Raw genomic sequence first — 13,647 nt, forward strand, 5'->3', positions numbered from 1 at the left:
TCTATCCCCATACCACCTTTGAACATCATTTTCGACCCTATGCTACATCACGCCATCGCCCACCCGCATGGTCCTTTTCTTATCACGACGCTTCACCTTCTCATTGTTCCCCACGATGAGCTCACTGGGCTCACATGCCCAGACCAGCAGCTCCTTGACCAAGCGACCAACCACACAGGATGTCCCGTACATCACGGCCAGCGAGGCCATCCATGGTCCGCGCTGCGGCGGCCATAYCAGGATCTCGTCAAAAGGAATACATAGCCCACGCCCCATTGTCGCAGCGAGTGTGTGATACGCGATGCCGGCGCAGTACGAGGACCCGATCCGGATGACGATGGGAACCGTCCAGCGAATGACGGCTGCGCTTGCCCTGCCATTCGTTAGCGGTGCTACTATACCACCCATGCCATACATACCACTCAAGAGATCTTCGAGATGGGTGGAAATTCTGCCCCATGTACACTGCCAGCTGCCTCGTAATGACACCATACATTGCCAGAGCAACGAGAAATGACAAGGGCTGCTGCATCACGCCTGACTGATGCTCGCCGAATGGTACGTCTGGGAAAGACACACCGAGTCCCAGGCTCAGCGTCAATTCGTAAAACGCGAACGCTATCAACGATGTGATGGCCCGAAACGTGACGGTGATGTATTGTATGCCACGCATGAGGGCGTCTTTTTTCCTTGGGAAAGTCAGCCAAACCCTTTTCGAGGCGCCCACTTCCAATGGACAAACGGCTTTGCGAGTGTCGACCACTCTTCATCGTCATTGGCGATGAACAACGGCATCCTGTGATGATCGATGTCTACATGCGATTTGTTTGGGGTCTGTTGAGGAATTCTCAAATACATGAACTCCGCGGGGATGAGCTTAGCCGAACGACCCATCGACATGGAACCATGAAATGAATTCCGAGGAAGGCCGCAACAGTTCTATATCAAAAGGATCCTCAAAATAGCACTACAGCTCCCATCGCCAGAATAGCATACGGCACTTCTCCCCACTGTTCAAAAACACCGCCTTGATACGCTGTGTCGACCTGCAGAGTCTGCCTCCCCTGCAGGAATCGACAAACGATGCGCAGAGGACGCGTCAACCGCGTCGAGCCAATCAACTTCGCCGCACAGAATGAGAATATCCTTTCCACCTGACAAATGAAACCACCCGATCTCCTTTCAATGACAGTCCTGACTCCTCAAAGAATCACGCTGGATTGGGCCTGCTGCCATTGTAGCATGTCGCTCCGACGAAACTGAGGTCTGTGCCGCCAAGAATGAGATTCCCATGTCCTCCTGCACCCAAGTTATCACTTCACCCCGCTCTCGACGCTGCCTCGTCTTCAGATCATCCTGCGGCGGCTCCGGCCCGCCACTAGGAAGCCCACTCTTTGACGCTGCGTGACAGTTCATCCGCGCGATCATATGATGCGGTAACAGCGCCAACAAAATCGCCTCTCTGCAGCTTCTGGATTATAGTGATATATCCATTCTCGATGAGCTTGACCAACTCGGGGGTGATCTTGCTCTGGCTGGGACTGCGTGCGTTGAGAGAGCGGCTTGGTGTAGATATCTGGCTGCCTGCGTACCTCCGAATCTGCGGCCCCGGAGAGGAGTCGCTGGCACACTCCGGGAATTGACTGGATAATGGCTGATCGAATGGCGAGGAGAGATCGGGGCTCGCTTGCTGCGAATGCCGGTCGAACGGGGAAGAAGTTCGGACCTTTACTTCGGAGGGGCTGCCATGCTGGGAGCGATCGCCATGTAAAGAAGAAGCACGGGTGCTCGCCCCTACCGGCTGATCGAATTGTGATGAGCGCACAGGATTCGTCTGCTCGGGGTGGATGAAAGGTGCTGAGGTGTGAGAGATTTGTTGATGGGAGGGCGCYGATGGTGATGACGTGCGAGAGTATTTCTTCCGGGCAGGTGCGGACGAGGCTTTGGGCCAAAGGACACCGCTGTGCACTGGCAGGGAGGGCGGCGACGGCGTGGCGCTGCTAGGACCTCTATCAAACGCACTCATGTTCTGAACACCCTCGGTCAAATCGTTCATAGCATCGGTCATGAACAAATCCGCCAAAAGATGATTCCCCGGGTTTTGGTTGAATGCCCGCTGTACTTGTCTGCGAATCGTGGTGATATTGTGAGAAACGATATCAGCGAGCGTGCCATGGTCTGCGAGGTCGTCGTACTTGATGTCGGAGGTGCTAAGAAGCATGCGCAGCTCCGATTCAGAGTATTCGCGCGGATCTAATTCGAAGCAGACGTCCAGCGGGAACTTTCCCTGTCGCATCACCTCCAAGCCGTAGTACTTTTCTAGCTTTGCTCTCAGGACGTCCTTGGTGTCATTCGACAGAAATGGAACTCCGAGAGTGGTCAACAACGCCTTCATTGGATCTTTCTTGAGTCTGAAATCGTAACCGAACACACAGTAGGGATCGCTCGGTTGGGACGACATCGGGAGCGGACGTTCTGGAAGACGTCAGCGAGTGCTTAATTGCCGACGCGCCGCAAGAGAAAACGGGATCAGGGCGAAAAGTCGATTAACGTGTGGGGGAAACGAGCGTGCGAAGGGAATAGTAACGATTGCAGTGTTAACGTGCCGGAGGGAAGGACGTAGGAAACGGAGACATAAAGATCGGAGAACTTTGAGATTGAAGGGGCTGTAGATTGCGGGCGGATGCCGATGCGAAATGAGGCCAACAAAGAAAGCGAAACCATCTGCCACCCAGATCTGTGATGCTTTAATTCATGACGTATACCTGAAATCCGGCAGCGCACTGGGAGCGCATCTAAGCTGCCCTCTGCAGACTTTCTGGCCGCGCGACTTGCGGCCCATCGACCCCACCCCGAGGAAGATTGGCTGCGTTGAGAAAGAGCCGACATTGCATCGTGACAAGTTCAGCAGTCCTCGAGAATGACGGAGCGTCGTAGCAGCATTCGACGACGGTTGCACGGGCTGCTTCAATGTGCCGCTMAATCGAACGTCCCAGACGGAGAGAGCATCCACACGCAAGGCACCGCGGAAGAAGGCACCGAAGGCGGCGACAGCAAAGTTCAGCCGACCATGTCGGCAGGACCATCAATCGATTCACCGCCGGGTGCCATAGACCAGGAAGGCGACGATCAGGCGAACCTCAGGGSTTTAGTAGTGACCCTACAGGAGACCATGCAAGGCTTCACCGAGCTACTTTCCCGCAACTTCCGGGGAGTCGACGACACAATGTCTCGCGACATCGTGTCTGCACTTGGCCAGGCTTTCCTTGCTATCGGTGCGCAAGCCGGCGAAACCCAAAGCAACGCCACGGAAGAGATGCTGTCGATAAAGCGCGACCTCCAAATCATGCGTGCAGAGCTCCGAGCGATGAGGGATATCAAGGCTGCGATGGGGGATTTGGTGGTCTCCACGCATGCATTGTGGTCGAAGGACGCGGTGGTCATTGGAAATGTGCCAAAATTGCCTCAACCATTATCAGCAYCGACTCATACAGATCGCACTACGAGCTGTGAAGATGGAACATCAATCCCAAGTTTCTCGCCGTCAACAGCCCATATGGATGGTGCTGCCGCAATACGTACCCCATACCAGGCTGACATCGTTACTGTTCAGCAGGAGAATATTTCTCCCAGCCAGCAGTCCACTGCGTCTCCCCCCTCCTCGTCACCGCCGCACCTGTCATTGCCATTTACCCCGAACACCATCATCACCACTCCGGCTCAGTGGCATGACATTACGCTCGGACAGCAACCCGTTGAGTCTCCCTCCGCTATTTTAACAGAGTCGACATTGCTAACTACTCTGACTAAGACCGTATTTGCGCGGCAAGACGATATCCCGGCCGGACAGCCGTCAAATGCATCTCCCTCTTCATACTCCCAGCCAACCATGACATCTTCGACCGCTGCTACCACGGGCGAGCGTGTTAGTATTCCCACCACAGGATATCAATCCCTCGCGTCTCTGAGCGGCGTCATGCCAGCTGCCATCATCGTCTGAGCTTATGCAATCTGCTTTTGCATTAGTGCTGCCGGGACCGTCCTGGGAGAGTCGTCCTGCAGTCGTCCCGGACCATACATGTCATTCGCTGCTCTAAGGTTCAAGCACATCTTCCCGACGACCAGGTTGTAATGTGGTACGAGCACAGGGCTACATGTTCCACGAGTGCACCTTGGCTGTTTCGTTGAGGGGCCGTGCTGGTTGGGGTAAGATTCGGCGGATACGCGCTTCAATTCACACATGTAATATCACATCAAATCAAATCAAATCAACGTTGCGTTCAAGAAGCACATCGCTCGACTCCACCTCCCGCCGTTACTCGGACTCGATCTCAGTCGTCATGTCGAACCAGAAACCAATCCCCGGCCGCCGGTCTGCCGGAAAGCATAACAGCGGGCTGCAGCCCGAGCTGGACCAGAAGGACGCATTGATCAAGTCCCTTCAAGACGAAATAGCGGTCAAGGACGATACCATCGCCCAGCAGATAGTTTCGCTGTCCGTGAAAAGCGAACAAGTCAAGGAGACCGCAGCCAATCTGAGAAGCACGATAAAGACTCTCAGCAGTGTCGAAAACGCGGCCGATAACATCGCTGGACAAGCCATCACCGACACGTTACGAGCGACCCACGCCTCGCTCACATCCGCGGCGGAGGCCTTGCAGCAGAGCATCACGACCCTAGACGCCCGGCTTCAGACATCGAAAGCAGAACATGAGAACCAGCTGGCCGAGATGCGGCAGGCCCACCAAGATGTACTCGACCTGTTTCGCACGGATAATCAGCAGCGACGGGAGGCGCACTTAGATCTACTTGCAGCAGTCAGTGATGGTCTCAAGGCAGGCATGTCACCCTTGGCAGAGAGGGAAGAATTCCTGGCGAAGTTGATGAAGACGATGAACCTGTACGAAGAGGCGCTGCTCATGTGAGCAGGCTTGGATATAGAGTGTGGATACCGTGATAGACGGGTTCGGGCCAGGGTCACATCCGTGTTTTTCCCCCTTGTCCCAGCTTACCCTCCATCCTCAGTAGCGCCGGCTGTCCCATCTTTCAAGCCTTACTGAGGCCCAATGTGCTACCACTGGTCCATATCGCGACAACGCGTGCTCATGCCCGTCTCTCTTGCAGGCTCTTGAAATTCAGTGGCAACGTCAATCTTTGAGTGGGCACCCATGCTCGCCTGTAGTCTCCTTCTCATCAAGGCCAGACCCACGTGATCCCCGCTCGTTTCTCATGATCACTGGAAGAACCTGTGGGCTGGGAGGCATATCCCAAATGTCCGCCATCTGGTATTCGTATGCGAGAGTTGGTTCAACATAAAGCCCCATTCGCCGAATCACGTCTTCCACTTCCAACTTGATGCCGAGGTCGCAGAGTTGATCATCATTATTGCGATACAGCTTCAATACCAAGATGATCGTCAAGGATGTGAGGTTCGCGAAGCCAATATTGGACAGGTTTCGCAGGGGCCAGAGGAAATCGCTTTTGTGGTCGTAGATGACGTCCGACCACCTCCAACGAGGATCGATCTCGCGCTCTGCGCCGGGCGGTAAGAGGCGCAGAGTGAKATCCTTGACCGCCATTCGAGCTCGCAAATGTGGTAGTCGAAGATCGAATCGTTGCCTGCCGTGATTTTGCAGCTTCTGATGACTGCCATATCGAAGCACAGTGGCAGAATAATAGGAGTCAAGGGTGGGAATCGCGCAGTCAACCTCGATGGCAGAGAAGTGGCAGGTGTGGGTGCGATAGAACGCCGGTGTGATCTCCAGATTGAGCTGTGTAGCGGACAAGCTGGCGTTGGTAAGCTCCGTTTGGGCGTATCTCTTGAACGAGGTGCGGCCGATGATCATCTTTTGCTGGGTCCTGCGGTCATGGAACGTGAAAGCGAGGGCATATATCTTGTGGCGAAGTTCGGCTGGGAGGCCTTGTAGAGATGCTCGTGGGTACGACATCTACGTCGGTGCAAAATGTGCATTATGAGAAGAATCATGGGCGCCGAAGAGTAGCGAGACAATATCCTCGCGCTTGGTCGCGTTGTTCCCAAACGTCCTGTCTCAGCCCACTCCATCAACAGCACCATGAGTTATTTGTGCCGCCAGCCCAGGGAAAATGACATTGCGAACACAATCGTTGTGGTGAAGAGAGATCTCGATGGTCAGGGGTGTGATCAGCATGTTGATGTTTTGATGAACTTTGAACTTACATGCATAAGGTAGACTACCTTGGGAGAGGTGGAAGTGGAGGTGGGGGTGCCAAGAAGACGAAATATACCTACCTGACAGTCCTTCATCTTGAGATGAATAAGGTAAGGTAGAGCGAAGGTAGCACCCTTTTGAATTGATGACAACTTTCATGAGATTTGCTTCAGCGACCACCTAGGGTTGAGCAGGGGTGCCGCGCCATTTATCTCAACTTGAAGGACTGCACGTACATGTACCAACTTTTCCCTTTCTTTTCTGCCCTCGTTCCTCTCGAACCAGAAGTGAAGTGATCTGGCATCACATTCAACCCGTATCTCCATGCCGGGTAGTCATCGACTTGCGGTGCAAATATCCGCCCGTCTTCAAGTTCCCACTCTTGTGCGATCAAAATGAATATGCCAGGATTCTCAAGATGACCGGTAAAAAGACCGGCAAGTAAAAGTGGATCTCCTTCAGACTTATTAATGAATATGGATAGCAGGTTTCAAGTCATCATCAATCGAGAGCGACAAAATCAGGTATCCGAGTATGCTCACATCCAAGGTCTACCGCAATGGCATCTGATACTATCTCCCCCCAAGGTTCTCTTGAAGTCGCTGATCATTAAAGATCCATTTCCTTGGGCGGCCTCTCGCCTGGCCTATAATGAACATAGAGCAGGTACAAAGCTCGGAAGGCGCGCATGAGAAGGAGGTAGGTCCGACATATCAACATGCTTCCGTGCTTGATATTGATGAATGCATTCCCTCCAGCAAGGTTTCACCTGTCGAACGTTTGGCTCACGCTACTCAGTTCTTACGTCGTTTGAGCAGACGTTCGTGGTAACGCCGGACGTCTCACTCCAGGACAACCGGTCCAAACCTGCACCCACACCTCCCTTCGGACCAGAGGCCACTCCCATCGCTTCTCTCACCTAAGATTATCATCTATGAGTAGGGTCGTCCTGAAAGTAGAGGCAGAGAGATGCTCTTGCAAAGGCTGTGACATCCACCCGCACTTAACGTCGCTCGCAATGCTCCGATCAGAATGCACTATGWTCATTCCCAAACCTCACCTTTTAAATGGTYCCAGCGACGTTCTAGAAGTCCACCGGCATTTGGTATCAGGCAAGCATTTGGTAAAGTTGGTTCTGCCCGGTCGGGAGTTACATTCACGCCCCCAATCTGCGGCGAGGCTTGACCATGCAAAGGATCCATCTCGCTCGCTTTCCCTGACGGCCAGCACCTTCCAGCGCCGCCCAAAGGGTCGTTACCAGAGAGGCCCTAGCAAACACACTGATGAATAAAATGCTGAGCACTGCAAGCATGCCAACCCTTGGAGTTCCGAATAACAAGGAAATATGCATCCGGAAACGCCTGATCGGCGGCTCGACGACCTGCTACCCCCACGGATCACGGCGGTAACACGTTATCAACCACCTGTTCCAAAGACCAAAACCGGAAGTCCTCTAGTCCGTTCACGCAAACGTTCTGGCACTGCCACCACCAGCGCCGAGTCGGACCGGTGTAAGCGCATCCAGCTTACCTGTGAGCAGGACACAGGGGTCGATGACACGATAGAAGACGACACCAGCGAAGCGGATGGTTCAACCGAAGAAGACACTAGCGAAACGGACAGCGATGATGAAGACATCTGGGACGGTATGACGATTTTACCGCCCCCTCGAACGCTAAGCCAGAGCAGCAGCACGGATTCGGAAGTCAGTGACAAAGCAGCCGGCCCGGAAGAARTGCACGAAGCTGAGGCCAGAGGAAAGCCTTCTCTTGCATCCCTCGTCAACATCAAAGATGACCGGTTGCAGCAACGTAAGCTCGACGCCATCCTTATCTCGGCGCAAGCCGTCAAGTACAAGGAGTTCAGCGAGGATTTCATTCCCGCCGCTCTCTCCGTCACTAAGCCAGATGGTGATGTCGGAGACGTGTATCTATGGAACAAGCTCCGCCATCGATCGCAGAAGTAAGTAATAGCGAGCTGCACTTGTTGTCGTTCAGGAGGCTGATGCTGACCAAAATTTCAGGACGTACCTCGGCGGCAACATTTTCGTTTTCCATGCGTTCGAGCTAACGTACGAATTTGAACAACGCCTGCATAGCATCGGATTGAAAGTCGAGGACCGTCAGGTGGACCAGAATCTGGCTAGACATGTCCGACACGTGAGGATCCATACCGTTGATGTCCGCGGCCTCACCCGCCAAAAAGCAACACTAGAGATCAACAAGCTGCGGGCCAAAAACTACCGCCACACGATTTGGTACGGCCAGCGACAGTTTCCCAACGCTCTAATTGAGACTCTTTTGTATGAAAAGAACAAGTCGAAGAGGTGGGCCAACATACATGAGATCCGTGCCRTCAAGAGGAGGCTGCGGTCGTCGAACCTGAAAATGTAGCTGCTACCACAAGAGTGTGATCGTATGATTACAGTGGGAAACGGCCGATGGTTTTGGTTCTCATGATCGTGRGCTTGATGGATGAACCCGAGGATTGTGAAGGGAGGGTCGGACACGATAAAAACGCATAGGATGCGATGCCTTGTTAGGCTCACGTTGTCCCGACCGATGTTGGATGTCCCCAATCTAGGGCCCGTCCACTTAGTCTACTACGTACAACCTGTGCCTCATGCGCCCATTTATAAAGCATGCGCTAGTTACGTGTGCCCGTCGAGCGAATTGCAATTCCAAACCGAGCTAGGAGGATCAAAACTGACCGTGCATTTCCTCATGTACTGGGTCGACCTGAGAAGGTGGCCTGAAATGCAAGCTTACATGAAGCGCCCTTTAGCGTAACGCTAGTATCAGTGTCCAGTCGAATTCTCGTGTCATGTAGTCCAAGTAGACAAGGGCCTAGTTCCAAAGCAACACCAGGCTATCATCATAAGTCCGTCCAGTCCGAAGCTGTTAAAGACTTGAGAACATTCACTTGGAGGAATTCATTCATTCGATTTGTGATGTGGAACCTTCTGAATATCGAGCTAGTGGATATACATAGGTGCTGTCATTCACTCGTAGATACCTTAGGCAAGCAATCAAGTCGTCAATTTTCACAGAAGCTACAATTCAGTCTTACGACCCAATTAGCATTTCCTCCTGGCATCCGGCGCCGTTGCCACGGTTAATAGCCAGGGCGAGTTTTCAGTGGCTTCTCGCTCTACGCAGTCAAGATTCAATTCTCTTTGCTTCAAGAACCCTGGGTCAACCCTTATAACGCAGCACATGATCTGAGAAACGACCCGGAATGTGCGTTGATATTCAGTTCTTAGTCGGTTGATTTCTAAGCTTTTTGGAACCCAGAGAAGTGAAGCTAATGCGCTCGTCTTTGCACGAACCATAATCCAATGCCACCAAGTCCGCCCTTGTCGTAGCTTCAGAGAACAAAGCTAACGGAAAAGGATACTGTAACTGGAGCTATCGTTCGTGAAACCCGTATACAGATCCTCGACTTGAGCAGCTTTGCCTGATCCGTACCTGACTGTCTGTCCGTCGCTTGTTTAATTATCATCATTATGATAATTGATGAGGTGCTCATTGTATGATGCGATCGTCGCCGTAGGCACACTGCTGTTTCCGCATTGTCTTATCTATTCTTGCCCATAAAAGCTAGGGCGGACGGGTTGTTGAGTGAGCCTTCTTACTAGCCGATTCGTGAAACGATCCAATATTCCAGATATGAGCTACATACTAAAGTGGTTGGCCGCATGTTTCATGTTAGAAGCCGTCCTAGGAGTAGACGAGTCTTTCCTATTGGTGTGGAGTTCCCCGCGATCTGGCGGCCGTAATAAGGTTCGGGCCGCCTTGTGCAGGCTTGATAGCAAAGCACAGGGCCCGGGAGCAGATTCTTTCGTTTTTGTGAGAACGTTTGGTTTTTTCTCTCTGCTCCCGGACCCATCGCCTCCTCACTACTGCATAATACTACTACTAGTTCCTTAACTCATCCCACCCACACTCTCACACACCCGAGCGACCTGTTTCTGACCATCCGGTCAGACCACGCGATCTGCACAATGCCTTCAACCGAAACTTCCACCGCAAGCTGCAGTCTATTGGCGGAAGAAACAATTTTGGGCATTGTCACTGTCTGTCCTCTCCTCGTCCCATTCTCCACATCTTGCCGCGACTCGCACAATGCCTTCAACCGAAACTTCCACCGCAAGCTGCAGTCTATTGGCGGAAGAAACAATCTCGGGCATTGTCACTGTCTGTCCCTTTCTCGTCCCATTCCCCTCCACCATTTCGACTTCCTAGCGCACTGGCTCCTGTCTTCCACAACTTCGCCTCATATGTTTCAACTTCTCGGTCCACTTCCTCTCGCCCTCCGCCGCCGCCTTTCCCTAGTGCAGCGCTGACAGCGTCATTCACGCACGAAGACTTTCCTTCTCTGCGGGAGACTGACCTCTTCAATGGGCCTGCTCGTCGCCGTAGTCCTTGGTCAGCTCGCATTGCAGCAATATCAAGACAGGATCCGCAGATGCCTGGCCTTTTTGACTGGGTAAAGCTCAAGCCTCGGGGATGGCATTTGCTGGATCACTCTGCGGCGAATCCCCTTGTGATAAGTTGATGCGAATCGCAACATTCATGGCATATCTTTTGAAGTGGCCTATGTGGTGCACGCTTCAAGGTTCTTTTCACGATTATGCCAATGGTGGGTGGAAACGATTTCCTTCTTGAGTCGCCGTCAGGACTTTTGTGGTTCTTGCGAGAGATAGGCATTGAGGTGGATCGTTCTTTTCTTTTGTTGTGTTTGTGTTTGTGTGTGTGTGTGTGTGTGTGTGTGTGTGTTCCTTTTTCTTTTTGGTTTGAGTTGATCTTTCGTGGTCTTTGTTTCTGCAATTCGTTCGCCTGCTTATGTTCTTCATTTTCTCCCAGTTTCGATTGGACGGCTTCGAACAAGACTTGGCGGAGGAGCTGCTCAGTAAGACGGAGAATGTTTTAACAGGCGAGACTTGATACATTCACACACGTTGAGTTGAAGACTACTCATTTCGAATTGGATTGGGCCCGCGGAGCTCGTCTTCTGTACTTTATGCATAGTGTGTGGGTGTCTTTGTCTCAGGTGGTCAGTCTCAAGCCTACACTGCACAGAGACGTGCGAAACACAGTCTTTGTTCAAGCGCCTAAACCGTTGAACCTGACTCTCTTCGATTTCCGTAAGCGCATCGCCACACCGTATTGTTAACATCTTGGCCACCTTCAAGTGTTTCATTAGCAGGGTCCCATCTCCACGGAGGAAATGCCTAGTCACTGAGGTAGGAGACCATGTGTAATAGACTTCTCGCGGCGCGCCTTGGAAAGATGTACAGTGTGCGGGCTCACAAGGGTATATGTGGGAGATTTTGATCAGGTTCCAACTCGCGGGAAACTTGAAGTGGACATCTCAGCTAAGTTCTTTGGATTTCAACAATAAGGTAAGGTAGTCATCAGGTGGGCTGATCCTTATAAAATATTGGATGGGCTCCGACGTTCCCTCGTATCTCCACCTTTACCTACGTAGTAAATAATCTCCCGCGGCGAACGCTCCATGCACCTCCGAAGTAGCATTAGGGTAAGGTGCATCATGCACTATCCGAGGTAGTATGGTAGTCTCAGATAAGGTATTAGTTGTGGCGCTACGGAGTAAGACTACCGAGCTATTGCATTGCGAGAATCGGATGATCGGGGACGTATAGGACTTGGTCGATAATGCAACTGTACTTAGGTGGGATTTGCAAGGAACCTGCTAACTTCCATAACATTGACCTCGAATCTACGGAGCAACACGGGAAGACAGCATTCGCACTGCCTCCTTCTCAGACGCTCTTGTATTCCTTTTGTGCATGTTAAACCTACCTACCCTTGGTGACGTGACTACCCTTCCCTACCCACTGGGGGTCAGGAGCTACCCTTCGTATAAGCAGCCAAGGAAGCCAAGCCGATTAATAAGCGACCAGGCGGCAATTCAACCTGGAAGGCTCTGTGACCTTACCTGAGCATGCGCACACATGTAAAGTAGGTCGTATAGGCTGACCGCGTCATCATCATTGCTCTTCCATCTTCAGGTCTTTAACCAGAGCCGCCCAGAATGTTTACGCCCGCTTTCCATCACTTCCAGATCGGAGACGCCGCTTCTGTATAGCTCCACCTCAAAGACTCTAGTAACATCCTCATTGTTTAGGAAGAATAAACACGCAGCAAACGCTTGCGTTTGTCAGACATGCATACAAAAGCCCCGCCTCTGCAGCAGGTTGATCCAAATACAAAAGCACTCTTTCCACTGCAAGTTCATTAACAATCACCCACAATCATCAGAGAGCAACACGAACGGGACAGATCCCGCCATGCGACCCACTACGCCAACTGGATTCCATACTGCCCCAAAGCACGGCTTGATCTCTCCAGACTCTCCGGACCACAGCAAGAAACGAACCAAGTCCTTCAGTGATTTGACCATCAATCAGCAACCAGACAGTGATTTGACCATCGATCAGCAACCAGACAGTGAGATGCAGGAGTATGACGTGGAGCAGATGCAGGTGGAAAACTTTGAGAAGCAGCGTGTAGGAGAAGAGGAGCAGCAGCGTGTCGAAGACGAGGAGAAGAAGCGTGTCGAAGACGAGGAGAAGAAGCGTGTCGAAGACGAGGAGAAGAAGCGTGTCGAAGACGAGGAGAAGAAGCGTGTGGCAGACGAGGAGAAGAAGCGTGTGGCAGACGAGGAGAAGAAGCAGAAAGAGGAGTTGGAGCTTGGTTTAATGGTCAAGGACACCCGAGCTCTGGGTGCCTGCATCTGCATTCCATGCATCCCTTCGGCGCTGCGTTTCTCAGGCGGATACCCAGAAGACATGACGCGCTCTGAGCAGAGGACTGTGGCACGCGTGTCGACGTACTCGAAGACTCCGATCAAGTTCCCATTCGAAATGCCTGCCATCACCTGCTACAAAGACGACATCTTCCGTACGGTTGTTCTGGAGGAGTATCTTAGTGAGAACACTTTCGAGCTAAAGAACTCGAACGCCGCACTCTCCTTCCGTAAGCAGCTGAAGGAACACGCTGCAGCGGTCGGACAGACGGGAGCACAAGAACTCAACACGCTTGTCAAGCATCTCCGCGTCTTTCCCGAGGGTACGTTCGGCCAGCACGCGCAGGCCAACACGAAATCCGTCTTTCCCAATGCCGTAATTGAGGTGCTCATGCCTGTCGATGGTGGCAAAAAGTTGTGGACCGCAAGTCCCCTCACCTAGTGGAATTGGCTGAGACTTCATCGTAATGTCGCCGAGCAATAAGGCTTGGATGAGGATATGCTCAAGGGGTATGGACGTGTAGTGTGTAGCAATCAGAGTCACTCCATAGCCCATGCATAATTGAATCTGAATCTGACTTTGACATTCCAATTTCCCTCCGTCGTCTCTGCCCCTGACCAAAGTTCTTCCGCTCTCTTCTCTTTGGGTTTTATCACAGCAGTTTGATACTCGCCTCAGACCACG

The 13,647-nt window shown here is 52.3% G+C and overlaps 7 protein-coding genes; 4 read left to right on the forward strand and 3 right to left on the reverse strand.

Moving 5' to 3' along the window:
• Window positions 1-42: 42 nt before the first annotated feature.
• On the reverse strand, window positions 43-900 carry RCC_02266 (uncharacterized protein; the record flags this gene model as incomplete). XM_023767548.1 has 3 exons in its annotated part: window positions 43-373; window positions 420-689; window positions 743-900. 3 exons carry the CDS (start codon window positions 898-900, stop codon window positions 43-45), a joined length of 759 nt encoding a protein of 252 aa, XP_023623316.1.
• Window positions 901-1,378: 478 nt separating this feature from the next.
• RCC_02267 (uncharacterized protein) lies at window positions 1,379-2,461 on the reverse strand (the record flags this gene model as incomplete). The annotated part of the gene is made up of 1 exon (XM_023767549.1): window positions 1,379-2,461. The coding sequence occupies one exon, from the start codon at window positions 2,459-2,461 to the stop codon at window positions 1,379-1,381; it is 1,083 nt and encodes a 360-aa protein (XP_023623317.1).
• A 609-nt stretch (window positions 2,462-3,070) lies between these two features.
• On the forward strand, window positions 3,071-4,000 carry RCC_02268 (uncharacterized protein; the record flags this gene model as incomplete). XM_023767550.1 has 2 exons in its annotated part: window positions 3,071-3,754; window positions 3,812-4,000. 2 exons carry the CDS (start codon window positions 3,071-3,073, stop codon window positions 3,998-4,000), a joined length of 873 nt encoding a protein of 290 aa, XP_023623318.1.
• Window positions 4,001-4,340: 340 nt separating this feature from the next.
• RCC_02269 (uncharacterized protein) lies at window positions 4,341-4,925 on the forward strand (the record flags this gene model as incomplete). Its single annotated transcript, XM_023767551.1, has 1 exon — window positions 4,341-4,925. One exon carries the CDS (start codon window positions 4,341-4,343, stop codon window positions 4,923-4,925), a length of 585 nt encoding a protein of 194 aa, XP_023623319.1.
• Window positions 4,926-5,147: 222 nt separating this feature from the next.
• On the reverse strand, window positions 5,148-5,846 carry RCC_02270 (uncharacterized protein; the record flags this gene model as incomplete). The annotated part of the gene is made up of 1 exon (XM_023767552.1): window positions 5,148-5,846. The coding sequence occupies one exon, from the start codon at window positions 5,844-5,846 to the stop codon at window positions 5,148-5,150; it is 699 nt and encodes a 232-aa protein (XP_023623320.1).
• A 1,690-nt stretch (window positions 5,847-7,536) lies between these two features.
• Window positions 7,537-8,584, forward strand: RCC_02271 (uncharacterized protein; the record flags this gene model as incomplete). XM_023767553.1 has 2 exons in its annotated part: window positions 7,537-8,153; window positions 8,215-8,584. The coding sequence occupies 2 exons, from the start codon at window positions 7,537-7,539 to the stop codon at window positions 8,582-8,584; spliced, it is 987 nt and encodes a 328-aa protein (XP_023623321.1).
• Window positions 8,585-12,504: 3,920 nt separating this feature from the next.
• On the forward strand, window positions 12,505-13,404 carry RCC_02272 (uncharacterized protein; the record flags this gene model as incomplete). The annotated part of the gene is made up of 1 exon (XM_023767554.1): window positions 12,505-13,404. One exon carries the CDS (start codon window positions 12,505-12,507, stop codon window positions 13,402-13,404), a length of 900 nt encoding a protein of 299 aa, XP_023623322.1.
• Between the last annotated feature and the right edge of the window lie 243 nt (window positions 13,405-13,647).

Source organism: Ramularia collo-cygni (assembly GCF_900074925.1).
Source record: "Ramularia collo-cygni strain URUG2 genome assembly, contig: RCC_scaffold02, whole genome shotgun sequence".
In the NCBI taxonomy this organism is placed as follows: domain Eukaryota; kingdom Fungi; phylum Ascomycota; class Dothideomycetes; order Mycosphaerellales; family Mycosphaerellaceae; genus Ramularia; species Ramularia collo-cygni.